General features: G+C 43.9%; 1 protein-coding gene across 15 annotated transcripts in view; it reads left to right on the forward strand.

Annotated features, from left to right (window-relative positions):
- Positions 1-5,411: 5,411 nt before the first annotated feature.
- Positions 5,412-13,999, forward strand: part of HP1BP3 (heterochromatin protein 1 binding protein 3) — a 39,877-nt gene continuing 31,289 nt past the window's right edge. For 3 of the 15 annotated variants that reach the window (XR_013995705.1, XM_081086929.1, XM_081086930.1), the window contains exons 1-3: positions 5,428-5,556; positions 11,583-11,779; positions 12,202-12,301. Coding sequence is in view for 12 of the 15 variants with exons in the window: in XM_081086929.1 (XP_080943055.1) it covers positions 11,684-11,779; positions 12,202-12,301 (196 nt within the window). In the remaining 3 variants the exon portion in view is untranslated. Of the gene's footprint in view, positions 5,557-5,943; positions 6,115-11,582; positions 11,780-12,201; positions 12,302-13,999 lie in introns of those variants that run through there. The other 12 variants (XR_013995706.1, XM_081086936.1, XM_081086932.1 and 9 more) reach the window with 8 other exon arrangements.

Genomic DNA, 13,999 nt, shown 5'->3' on the forward strand with positions numbered 1-13,999 from the left:
GCCTACAACTGAAGGGTCCTGGGTTCGATTCCAGTCAGGGGCACATGCCCGGGTTGCAGACTCAATTCCCAGTGGGGGGCATGTAGGAGGCAGCCAATCAATGATTCTCTCTCATCATTGATGTTTCTATCTCTCCCTCTTTGAAATCAATAAAAAGATTATATATATATATATATATATATATATATATATATATATTCAAAGCCAATATTTTCTGGTTTTCCCTTTTTGCAAAGATTCCATTTCCTCATCACCATGCAGTTTCACTTTTTTTTTGGTAAAGAAAGGATCCTTTTGGAGCTTTATTTTCTTTTTTAAAAAACTAATCCAATTTTATAATTTTGAGTTTTAAAATTCTATCTTGTTTCCAGCCACAGATCTGACTCATGTTTTCCTTTAAATTACTGGGTTTTATTGGGGGTGGGGAGGAGAATCTTCCCCTTTAAACTTAAAAGAGCCCGGCTAGCGTGGCTCAGTAGTTGAGCATCAACCTATGGACTGGTCATGGTTCGATTCCCAGACAGGGCACATGCCAGGTTGTGGGCTCAATCGCCAGTGTCATTGACCTGACTTTCACTCATCTCTGGCCATCATCACAGGCCTGGTTGCCCTGAAGGCATCTTCCTGAAATAAGATTTGCCCTTAAAGCCACAAAGTAGGACTGGAGGGAGAACAGTCCTGTTGGCAGATTTTCTTCATATTACACAGTCCAAACAAAACTGGACATGTTTTCCTTTTTAGTGATTCAGCAAATAATGTCAAGTCTATCTAAAATGCACTTGTCTTCAAGTCTTCTCCATACTTATGAGTGTTGTTAAAATCATTCCTTGATTCTTTTTATCATAATTGAGAGCGCAGAACCTTTTGTGAAGCTTATTAAAAATTCAGATTCCTGGACCCCAGCCCCTGAGATTTTAATTCAATATATTAGGTCTGGGTGAGATCAGAAAAAATGCAGAATAAACTGTTTAGTTTATAAAAAAGTAAAATGCAGTTGTCTTGCCTCTGGTGTTTAAAAAGGGGAAAAACGGTTCAACACATACAATTCCCAGGACCTAATATGAAAACAGGCCTGACAGCAAATCCTGTTGTTTTCTCTAGAGATGATAGGACTAAGCACTTAGTTACCTTGTTCTAAATTCTATTCCCACTGAAAGACACTTGTAATAACATTCCCAAATGTTTATGTTCTCTGGAGGGACTGAATTGTAGCTCCATCCAATATATCAGATGCTTCAAACTAAAGGACAACTGTTGTCCTTTACTACCTTCAAAATGATAGTAAACTCTTGGCACTAACATTTTTCAGACCCACTCAGGTAGCTAGAAATGTTGGCTCCAGTGGGACACCAAAGGGCTAATGACATCAAGGACAGAGGTCCTCAAATTGGCAAAATTAATGGACTGCAACCAACATTATATACATAACTGGAGTAGAACAAATGAGGGTAAGTGTTATTGTATAAAAAGTAATGGGCTTTTATATACTGGCCCACAATCCTTTATCCAAAACCACTGGGACCTGACATGTTTCAGATTCAGGATTTTTCAGAATTTAGGGAAAAATTTTAGAGTTCCATGACTGCTAAGATGAATGAGATAAAATTACCGCCATCTGTGAGCAGAGGAAAGTGCAACATTGGCAGAGAAGAATCCAGGGGTGTTGCTTATCTCTAAACCAGGGTCTTGGTAACAAAAAGGGAGAAAACCATTATGGGGGTGGTGGTGAAAAAGTAATATTTTTTTATCAGCCTACATTTTTTGCCTGATAATTTTTTAAAAATATTTTTTTATTGATTTCAGAGAGGGAGGGAGAGGGAGAAACATCAATGATGAGAGAATCACTGAACAGCTGCTTGTGCCATACTGGGGACTGAGCCCACAACCCAGGCATGTGCCCTTGACTGGGAATTGAACTGTGACCTCCTGGTTCATAGATCGAAGCTCAACCACTGAACCACACCAACTGGGCTGCCTAATAGTCTAAATTGTTCCTTTTTTAAAAATACCTTTTTATTGATTTCAGAGAGGAAGGGAGAAGAAGAGAGAGATAGAAATATCAATGATGTTTCTGTTGAAGTTAGGAAGCGAAGCTTTGTAAACTGTTACTCACATTCCCAACTAAATTATAGGCTGAAACAAGAAGTTGAAAATGGACTTAACAGGTAAAACAAGATAAAAAACTTGATTTTCACATTGATTTGCTGAAGGAAATACTCAAAAAATTTGAAGTTCTTATTTGACTAAGTAAAAACAATGCACTAAAAACAAACAAAAAAACAAATAAAAGCCATAAAATTCAAAACCAGAAAAAAAAGAAATATCAACGATGATAGAGAATCATTGATTAGCTGCCTCCTGCACTGGGGATCGAGCCTGCAACCCGGGCATGTGCCCTTGACCGGAATCGAACCTGGGACCCTTCAGTCCACAGGCAGATGCTCTATCCACTGAGCCAAACGGGCTAGGGCTAAATTGTTCATTTTCTTGCCATGCCTTTCCAAGATAAGCTACGTTGAGAGCCCATCTTTCTGGCTGGAAACCAGAAAAGTCAAGTGACATACATTCTTAAGGAATCCAAGCCCTGGCCTGACTTTGGGTTCCTTCTGCATGAAATCACAATCCCAAAGCCTGGATTCATGGGAAGAAGAATAATGATAAGCCTTACTAGCAACAGAAATCTTCTCACCAGGCAATCAGGAATTATTCTTCAAACCTCTCCGTTTTAACACGAGATGGGAGGTAAGTAGGTAAATCTTTCAGTGCTCAACCCAGTGACTGCAGTGTCATAGCTTTGGTCTGGAACACTCTTGGAACTTGCAATTGCTTCAACTTCCTCTATCCTTAAGCCTAAAATCCCAAAGTTACCTGTTTTGCTTTTCTATACAAAACAAGACCTTTTAGCCTAACAGACTTGTCACTTAGTTTTAAGTCTGAGGAACAGCAACAAACAAAACAAAAAAAAAACCCCGAATCTATTGCATTGACAACAGACCATGAAGTCTGCAAAGCTTGCTGTATACTAAAGCTTTAACAGGGACGTGGCTTCTAAAAAGGGTGTTTTTGTTAAAAACTAGAGATGATACAGTTGCTTTATGGGGACTTAATAACAGTTGCTTTTCTAACTCACAAACCCTACATTTCCTCATGATTCTGGGACTCCCAAGTCAGTCCTGTAAGCTGGGGCTCTGGGGCAGAATTGTGAAGTCATGTACTCCTTTTCTCTCTCCTGGGAGCTCCTCTAGCCTGAACCCAGAATTCTTATTCTGATCCCTGACTGTAGAATGGAAAGCTTTAGATTCTCAAATCTCAAGATGAAAACAATGCATTCTCAATGCTCAGTTTGAGGCCTGTGTGTTAGCTCTCCTTGGTATTAGCACTTTAAAACTGCTTTAGAAGAGAGTAAAGTTTAAACCAAAGGAATGAGTCTCTGAAGGGTGGAGCTTCAGGAACTTTGGTGTCAGTGTGAGAGGTCTCTGATGGTGACCCCCATACTCTGGATAAGAGCTGAGCAGATGCTAAAGTTGTCAAAGTGCATGTCCTCTCCAGTGCAGAAAGTGAAGCAACCTAACAGTTTAAGTCAAGGATACAAATATTATCATATAATTGTTTAACAAACACAATTTAATATTTTTATTAGTATAGCTCAAAGAAAGCCAAGTGAGATAAACCATAAAACCATACCCTCATAGAGTTTTAATTCATATGCAGCTATTTACGAAAAACAAAAGTGGTCAGTTGTATTTAGCAGAGGTAAAATGCCTCAATCAATATACATGTACAATAAAAATTTCAGACCCCTTTAGAAGTAGAAACTTACAGCTTCAGACTTCAGCAAGTGGTAGCCTTAGTGCATGGTTGTGTGTGTTTGTGTGTGTGCGCGAGCGCGCACGCGCATACATCACACAAACTTCAAGAATTTTGTTTCAGGGTTTTTTCTTCTTGGGTGTATATATTGTGAACAAGAAAATAAATTGTGTGTGTAAGCAAAAAATCTGCAGAGAAAGTACAATCTAGTTGGGTGCTTTCTCTTTTTTAAATTGATTTTAGAGAGAGGGGAAGGGAGAGGAGAGGTAAACATGAAAGTGAGAGCGAAACATCTATCAGCTGCCTCCTGCACACCCCCTACAGGGGATCAAGCCCCAACCCCAGGCATGTCCCCTGACCAGGAATCAAACCAGCAACCTTTTGGTGCCCCAGAGGACATCTAGCCAACTGAGCCACACTGCAACAGCTAGTTGGGTAATTTCTGGAATGAGATGGGGCTAAAGCCATTTTAAGGAAAAAGAAAGGTTAAATATTTTAAGCATTTGAATACATAAAAATGAAAATGGGCCTTTAAAATGGGAGACAAAGGATAGAAACGTTGATAAAGTACAAGGGCGTGAGCAGGATGACGAAATGGCCAAAATCTTTTGTGAACAGGTAATGCCATCAAAACATTTATGCTAATGCCCCGCTCATAAGGAATTTTTGGTGGTGGTGGTTTTGGATAGGTATGGCTGGGAAAGCTTGTGATGTGCAAATGGTAACGGCACAGACTGAGCAGTGGGCTAGCCAGTGTTTAAAGGATTTCAAAATCGTTAGTGATTTGCACATGCATTTGAGTGTTGGTCACAATGCTGTGAGCCGTGGGGCAATTCTAGTGTTTATTTCCCTATATTCATTACCGGCACTCCCTCTCACCGTCCCCCCCCCCCCCCAAAAAAAAAAGAAAAACAAAAAACCCCACCTGCTACTTTAAATACATCGTATTTTTCCAAATCGGCTTTGAAAAACTACATTTTCGACAGTGTGTACATTGCCTATGTACGCAGATACCAACGTAGTATGACAATTCCAAGTAGATTCCTGCTGTTCTAATCCCAGGGTTTCCTTTTGGAGACCTCTCCTGGTGTATGCTAACTAGGGAGTCCAGGAAGACCGCTTCGTAGATTTGGAAAACAGCTTTTCCAGTTCTTTCCTGAGCCCCTCCTCTGCCCTGTACTGTGTGCACACTTTACGGGAACGCATGGGAGGTGCCGAGTTCTCCGCTACCTGGCTTTCCAGTTCTTCCACGTCTTCCGAGTTGGGTGCCGCAGCTTGGTCCTGTGCTGAGCCTGAACAGAGAGGCGGGCAATGCCTGCCCCTCCGGAGGCAGCGGGTCGCCTAAGCGGAAACCGGTTAGGAGTAGGGGCCGAACTAGAGGAGAGGACGGGTAAGGAGTGCAAAGTGCCCTTCTGCGCCAAGCGACACGCGCCTCCGAAGCCAACCGGCGCCGCCAGGGCACTGCGCGCAGCCTTGGGTCCCCGAGCGCCCTCTCGCGCCCACGCGCGCCCCACCGGGAGGAACGTCTCCGCGCTCCCTCCACTCCCGCGGGCTGGGGCCGTGGCCGCTGGCGCGCAGGGGGCGGGGCCGACGCGGGAGCGCGCGCGCGGGGCCGCGGGCAGGGGGGCGGGGCGGCAGAGCTCGGCGGCTGGGCCTGGAGGACAGCGGCGGCGGCGGCGACGAGTGGCAGCGGGAGTGGCACCGAGAGGCCGTGCGGGACGCGGGCACCAGGAAGGGGAAAGCACAGAGGTAACAGAGGACGGAACGGGCGGGTGGTGAGTGGGCACGGGCTCGCTAGACCCCGAAGGCGAGTGGCGGAGGCCGCTTGCCCGGGGTGCCGACGCCGCTTCCCGAGAAAAGGGGGCGGGGCGCTCGGGTCCCCGGAGGTGGCGCCTTTTGTCTGCCTTCCCCGGCCGCTCCGCCCCTACTTCCCCTCCCCCCTGCGTCCAAGCCCCCTGCCCCTCTCGACGCTTCCTCGGGGGCCCTCTGGCGCGCGCTCCCGCCCTTGTTTTGTTTGTACCAGGGTGAGGGGGGTGGAGGAGGGGAGAGTGCTTCCCTGGTCTGGGGCCTTGCGTCCCAGCGCGCCTGCGCCAGGGTCCGCCCGCCGCGCTCTTATTGGCTGAGGCGTCTGCGCATGCTCTGAGGCCGCGCCGGGCCTGGCGCTCAGGTCCCGCCCTCCCCCTCACTCCCCACTCCCTCAGCGGTTTTCTTAGCCGGTTCGAAAGATGCCGGTGGCCGTGACTGGCTGCGGCGGGCCCGCCTCCCGGGTCCTTCGCCACTGCCGCCGCCATTACGGAGCTTCCTGTGGTGAGTGCGCGGACCGTTGGTGATCACGGTCTGGCGTCCCGCGGGCGGGCGCTGCCGGGTGGTGGCGTCGGCCTCGGCCTTGGCCGCGTGCATGCCCGAGCGCAAGCCCGGCGCTGCAGCCTCCCCGCTGCCCTTAGGTGGCCTCCGCCGCCGCCGCTGCATCCTCCCGTCACTTGCCTCGCTGCCTTCATCTTGGCTCCGCTCTCCCCCGCCTTCTGCTCGCGCACCGCACCGGCCGCTGCCCGCCTCTTTGTCTCTGCTGTTCTTTCCTTCGTGTTGGTCTCTGCGGTCTGGGCGCGTGTCGCGAGCTGTGGGCGCTGCTGGCCAGGCCCCGCCGCCGCCGCCGCGACCGGACCTAAGCTTTCCTTTTTCCCGTATGGCGTTCCTAGAGCTTGGAACTCGCCGCAGCTTAGATGACGTAGTTTTAGTGAACACAGTCAGTCTTGTGAATGTGAGCGTCTGTAAAGAGACGGAGGCGAGAGTGGTGACCCGAGAGCCCCAGGTGCGAGTTCCGACACCTAGCGGACCTTTGTCTGGGACCGAGGGAGAGTCCGCCCAGCGCGGAGGACTGGCCGCGGGGAACTCACGGCCCCTCCGCGCGTAAACATTCCCGGTCTTACTTCCTGTGCTTCCTGATGTTTCGTTACACTGAGGAGTGGGGATGCAGTTAGAAATACGCGAAGGCTTTGCCTGGGGCGTTAGAGTGAGGGTAGACCAGTCATTTGTTTGGTTGGGGAAGATACTTCAGTTTTGTTTTTTTGAAATATATTTTATTGATTTTTTACAGAGAGGAAGGGAGAGAGATAGTCAGAAACATCGATGAGAGAGAAACATCGATCAGCTGCCTCCTGCACATCTACTGGGGATGTGCCCGCAACCCAGGTACATGCCCTTGACCGGAATCGAACCCGGGACCCTTCAGTCCGCAGGCCGACGCTCTATCCACTGAGCCAAACCGGTTTCGGCCTTCAGTTTTGTTTTATCTGGCATAGGTGTTATTAGGAACTTTCTAATTTTTAAATTTTATTGCTCCTTTCCAAAGCTTAATGTGTTGTGTTTCAAAGAAGAAGCGATATCATAAAGGGTTTTTTGGCTTTGCTTTTAATGTTAGTTGGAAGATTGAGGAGGACGTGTCCAGAACTCTTCCTGTAAAGGTGAAGATCCTGTGTAGACAGTGATTGCCTTTTGAGGGAGGGCATGTAGGGTTCATCATGTCTGTTCCCCCGATGGACACGAATTAAGTACACACTGATTTACCAGAGTGTGAAAGTGAAACAGTACGTTGCCAGCAAATTATAGGCATCCTTTTTCTGGCAGGACCCAGTAAGTCTAACTATAGGGAAAGACTTGAGATTGGGAAATTTTGATCTATTTCTTGCTTAGCTGATGACATTAGAATGTATTGCATACTTTGTGGTAAAATATGAAATAATAATACTTTCCCTAAAAATCAAGGGTATCAGTAAACCGAAATATATTGTTAAGCTCCTATTTGCCTGTTGCTTTCTCTTAATATAGAGAAAGTTATCTAAAACGCTGAAATTCTGGACTTTTTTCTTTTGCAATTTTTTCTTTATTGCATGTATTAAAATAACTTGCATTTCCCTTGACAAAAGCAAATTTTTGTATTGTTAATCTAACATTAAATTTAAAGAAACAAATCAGATGATTGACTAGAGAAGGACCACAGGTAAACTCAGGTTGTTTTTGGCATATATAGGAACCCAGGTAAAAACTATAATAAGTTTCATCTTTTTTTTCGTTCAATAAATATTTTTTGAACACATTCTATGCCTGTATGTTCTTAGACACCAGGTATGCAGCAGTGAATCAGCTAGATAAGATCTCTGGCAGGGAATAAGTGATGAGGCAGCCCAAAAGTCTGATCACTCAGAGCTGCAGCAACAAACATTAAATTAATAGGTACATGATAGTGTTAGGGCAGAGTGAATTAACCATTCATTTGGTTTCCTTAGCTCTCTAATGAACAGTGATGCTAAAGAAAGTACTATAAAGGAAAGCTTTAAATTCCATCGTCTTTACAAAGAAAAGTCAGCTGAGACAAGCATTTCTTAATATTTATCTCAAATAACATGTTCTTTACATATATTGGATATAGTATTAAGCACTATTAGATGTCATTGTTCATTCAACTTTTCCCCCAATATTGATCCAGCACCAACTATGTTTGGACACTTCTAGGTGCTGAGAATACAGTGGTGAATTTAAGTCTTAGCCCTTTTAGTGCTTACATTCCATTGGAGAGATACATACTAAACAAGTAAACAGACATACATTGAATTTTAGGTGGTGTAAAATGTAAAGAAACCTGAAGAAGACTAAGAGGGGTGGGAGATTTTTCTGATGGGGGATGACAGTGAGTAGAAACCTGATTGAAGCCTCTAGGAAAAGAGTGTTCCAGTTTAAGAGAACAGCAAGTGCAAACACTGATACAGTGATGGTCAAGGAACAGTCCATGACTATTCTTGGGGGGGAAAGGGGTGTGGGAGATGCGGGAAGAGACTGGACAAAAATCGTGCACCTATGGATGAGGACAGTGGGTGGTGAGTGAGGGCGGAGGGTGGGGCGGGAACTGGGAGGAGGGGAGTTATGGGGGGGAAAAAAAGAGGAACAAATGTAATAATCTGAACAATAAAGATTTAATAAAAAAAATAAAATAAACTTCAAACGAATTAAAAAAAAAAAGGAACAGTCCAGAGGCCAAAAGAGGACCTGTTTTGGGGGTTGACAGAGCAGAGTGATCCATATAGCAGTGGGATGTGAGATTATGCCGGCGTCCAACCCCAGCAGGTCCAGGGGTTCCCAAAGGCGTAGACGGAGTCGGCGAAGAAGGAAGGACACGGAGACAGTGTTCAGTTGATCAACAGCCTAGCCAGGATCTCCAGCCAGGATCTCCAGCCAAGTTCTGGTCTGGATCTCCAGAGAGGTTCTGCTGTTTATTGTCTTGTTACATCCGTATTTATACCAGTTGATTTTAATCCTGTCAATTTCTATTACAAAGGTTAGGGCGTTTCTTATCTCCATTCCAGGGAGTAAAGATTATGTAGCTTAAGCATGATTGTTTGTAGTTAAAGTGATTAACTACCCGCCTGGCACTTAGTTAAGGAGTTTCATCCCCTCCCTAACTTCAGGGGAAAATCCCTACCTGGGGAAACAACCTTTCTCGGAGAGGTGACCTTGGTTAAAACACATAGCGCTAAGGGGAGCAAACATATTAAGAACAGTATGCTATATAGGCCAGGTCCCTTGAAACATATGCTGTGCAGATGTTTCTATCCTGCAGCGACTGTGTCAAGCAGCAAGGATGGACCGGCTTCCGGCAAGATTAGTGAAATAAAAGAGGGGGTGCTAATTGGGAGGTCTTAAGAAGAAGGTCAGGATAGGGGTGGGGGCAAATCAACTATTTCTCACTCTGCTTATTTCTGAGATTATTCCAACCTGGGCATACTTTTTTGTTTTGTTTTTTTAAATCCTCACCTGAGGATATGTTTTCATTGATTTTTAGAGAGAGGGGGAGAGAGAGAGACATTGATCACTTGCCAACTCTGGATGGAACCCCCACAGCCTTTTGATGTAGGGGAGGACACTCCAACAAACTAAGCCACCTGGCCAGGGCTGGGCATGCTTCTTATCTGATCTAATTGAAACTGTCATTCTGTCCTTAGAATAGTAGTGTCTGATGTCTTTATGGACCATGTGCCTGTTGTTGCCCTGATTTTAGTCAATTTTATCACTTTGACAGGTGTAACTTCCTGTGCCCGCCTCCCTTTTTTAAGCTGTTTGTTCTAATTTTTTAGTAATTAGTAAGTACAGAGTTGACTTGAAAGACTTTGACACTTTTTTCAGTATTTTGTTTACAGAGAAAATATTTTTAAAGATATCCTATGAATTGCCGAAACCGGTTTGGCTCAGTGGATAGAGCGTCAGCCTGCGGACTGAGGGGTCCCGGGTTCGATTCCGGACGAGGGCATGTACCTGGGTTGTGGGCACATCCCCGGTGGGGGACGTGCAGGAGGTGGCTGATCGATGTTTCTCTCCCATCGATGTTTCTGACTATCTCTCTCCCTTCCTCTCTGTAAAAAATCAATAAAATATATTTTAAAAAAAATAAAAATAAAAAATAAAGATATCCTATGAATTAGAGATGACTGAAGGTTTTGTTGACTTCACAATAGCATTTTCAATCTAGCTAGTGGGTTAAGAAAGATGAATTCATCGGCGATATCATTTTACCAAAATAACCTGATTATATTTTATTTCTATATAGTGTTCACATAATAACAGCAGTTTTGTTTAGTTTTTTTGTTTTGTTTTTGTGTATGCAAATATATTACTATCTAACTGCTAGTGGATGAATGAGCAGATCTATATACTGAAAGTATTACAAGATAGACTTTTAGGTTTCAGGAAACTAAATAATGCCCGTAAACCCAGCCTGGCCCTCTGTTTACTATCTTGAATTCTTTCAGCTTTCCTTACAGCTGATTGACAATTCAGAAGTCTGGTATTGCTCCTGATGTTTCCATAAAAAGATTCGCCCTGTACATGTGGAAACATTCTCTATGTTTGAACGTTTTGGATTTGTCCCAGTTGTTTTAGCTTGGGACTGTTACCTGACAAATGGAAAGCTCTTAAATTCCTAGATAGGGTTAGAATTTCAAGTAGACCAGCCTACCAGCTCTATGTTAATGTTCATTAGCACAGAGATATAAACACTTAACTGATCACTTTCTCATGTTGTGGAGAGATTATAAAGTGTCATTGAGTCCCAGATGAGATTTTTGGCGGGGGCAGATGGTGTTAATGATCAGGTAAATTTTAGTGACATGGATTTTATCTTTGAATATTTAATTATATTCTGTGCTAGATTTGCTTACATTAAAAATATGACAAAGTCTTAGAAGCATACTTCTGTTTTTATAGGTGATGGTCTAAATTTGCTTCTCTGGGTCTGGAGACTTCTAGTATGTTACATTCTTCAGTAGTTTTTTTTGCCCCTTGTATTCTTTAGTGAAGATGGAATTAAGGTTACAGGTAATTTTCCTGACCCTTTTGAGAACAGTAACGATAAGTCTTTCCCCTTTAGTTAGCTGATCTTTGAGTAAAATTTGACTAAACTGTTCCTTAATCTTACTCTATTCTAAGTTCCTGATGGTAGAGGATGGGGTGGCACTTGGTTCCTTATGAGCTTTCTTGTCCTTGTCGCCTGTGTTCGTGTGGAAGGTGCAACAGCTGCTGTGGCTTGTGCGTTTGTTAGTCGCTGCTTTTTACATAGTCTGTATTTTGATAGAGATTTTATCTTTCTGAATGATAACTGACCAGATCATCTATCATTTAACTCTTAAGTATTATAAATTTTTGTTTCCTTTGCATGTGTATTAAATGTAGACGTTTTAGTTTAGTTTTGTTTCTGTTAATCTTCACACAAGGTTTTTTCTGTGCTTTAGGTTGACTTTTCACCATACTGAAACCATTAGGAAAAAATCCTTGTGGTTAACAGCAGAGGCTTCAGAGTGTAACCTGTACTGGGGCCTAGAAATTATTTTAAATGGCGACTGATATGTCTCAAGGTGAACTCGTCCATCCTAAGGCACTCCCACTTATAGTAGGAGCTCAGCTGATCCACGCGGACAAGTTAGGTGAGGTAGGGGCTGACATATTCTTGAAGCTCACTCTCGGATCAGTCCTTGACTTCAGGCTCTACTGGGTCCTTCTTGGTATATGTTCCTTCCCCTACTTTGGGGAATCTGGATTGTGAATCTGAAAAAATAAAATCTACAGAATTCTTTTCATCTCTCCTTTCCCTTCAAATTTCTAAGAAAACTTCCAACCTTCTATATTTATTCTCAATCAAGTATAATTAGTTGTTTCCCTTTGAAATTCTTGCTAAAAGAAAATATTTTGAAAAATACTTCTTTCAAATCATACTTCACTTCAAAAAAACTTGTTAAAATTAATTTGCATCAGATTTGGGAGTAGACTTAGAATTCACCATCTTCTGATACCCAGTTAGGCCCCTTGGGAAAGAGGGAACAAAGAATTTTTTAATGCTGTCTCTTTTCTTAGAAGGTAGAAGATAGCGCCATGCCGATTCGACGAACTGTGAATTCTACCCGGGAAACTCCTCCCAAAAGCAAGCCTGCTGAAGGGGAAGAAGGAAAGCCAGGTAAAGTAAAGCAGTGAACAGCTTCAAAAGGCAAAAGTTTTAACTCCAATTTGGAGTGTCCTGTAAATTTCCTTGAACTTAATATTTTTTTTCATAGCTAAGTGTTTTGGAGGAACAATTGAAAAGAGAAGTGGTACCTGTCGGTATGTCATGTCCAGACCATATGGGCAAAATAAGGGTTTCATCTTAACTCTAAAGATTTTTGGAAGGTGAAAAATCTCATGTTCTTGGAATTAAAAACAGATAAATTGTTGGAGAGTACAGAAACAGTCAAAAAATAGCTTCTGGGCATAGTGTCATGGGAATGAAGATTCTGGAAGAATGGAGGACTTGGGTCTTCAGGATGGACAGTGGAAAACCCACCCAGAAATCCAGGAGGCCTTAAGGGGGAGCAAATGGGTGACCAAAACACTGGTTTATTACTTTGGTATTGGTGGAGAGTAGATTGGCCAGACAGAGGTGGGAATGTAATGAATTGAGAAAAATGTAGAGCCATCAACCTGCTCCTTCCTTTGTGGCATCTCTGACCACCTCTTCTCCTTTCCCCTTTTTCTTTTTTTTATCCTTTAAAAAATTTTTTCATTCATTTTAGAGAGGGGTGGAGAGAGAATGTGAAACATCAATTTGACATTCCACTTATTCGTGCATTAATTGGTTGATTCTTGTATGTACCCTGGCCTGGAATCGACCTGCAATCTTGGCTAATCAGAATGATGCTCTAACCCAGTGGTCACCAACTGGTGGTCTGCAGACCACTGGTGGTTCATGAAGTCCGAAAGGTTGGCGACCGCTGCTCTAACCAACTGAGTTACCCAACCAGGTCCCTTATCCTTTTCCTTCTCTCCTCTCTCCCTTGCACTTTATCTCAGGTTTTCCAGGATGAACACATGGGGCTGTCCCTGTCATGCCAGGATGAACACATGGGGCTGTCCCTGTCATGACTGTTAGAACCAAGAACTGATAGAAAAGGAATTAAAAATATATGCACCCTTGTTCTTGTTGTCTTTATCCCTTGGTTCACCAGGGGTATAATCTTTTCAATCTGAGCCAGCCTTTTGTCTCAAAATCCTCAGGTAAATATTGTAAGCAGCAATTTGTGTACCCTGGCGTAAGGCATTAGGTGACATGGGAATCAGTATATTACAATAAGTGCTGGTGAGTTGAAGATGAGTTATGTTGTCTAGCACTGAGATAAGCCCCTTGGTGGCCCATCTTTTTGGTGTTTTTGTTAATCCTCACCCAAGGATATTTTTCCCATTGATTTTTTAAAATACATTTTTATTGATTTCAGAGAGGAAGGGAGAGGGAGAGATAGAAACATTAATGATGAGTGAGAATCATTGATCGGCCGCCTCCTGCACGCTCCCCACTGGGGATTGAGCCCACAACCTGGGCATGTGCCCTTGACTGGAATTGAAGCCGGGACCCTTTCATCCGCAGGCCGACACTCTATCCACTGAGCCAAACCAGCTAGGACTCCCATTGATTTTTTGAGTGAGTGAAAGGAAGGGGGAGAGACAAAAAGAGGGAAACATCAATGTAAGAGAGACATTGGTTGCCTCCCACATGGGCCCCAACTGGGGCCAGGGATTTAACCTGCAACCGAGTTATGTGCCCTTGACCAGAATTGAACCTGAGACCCTTCAGTCCGAGGGCCAACACTATACCCACTAGGTAGATGAGCCAAACGAGCTAGGG

Source organism: Myotis nattereri (assembly GCF_964212035.1).
Source record: "Myotis nattereri genome assembly, chromosome: 3".
In the NCBI taxonomy this organism is placed as follows: Eukaryota; Metazoa; Chordata; class Mammalia; order Chiroptera; family Vespertilionidae; genus Myotis; species Myotis nattereri.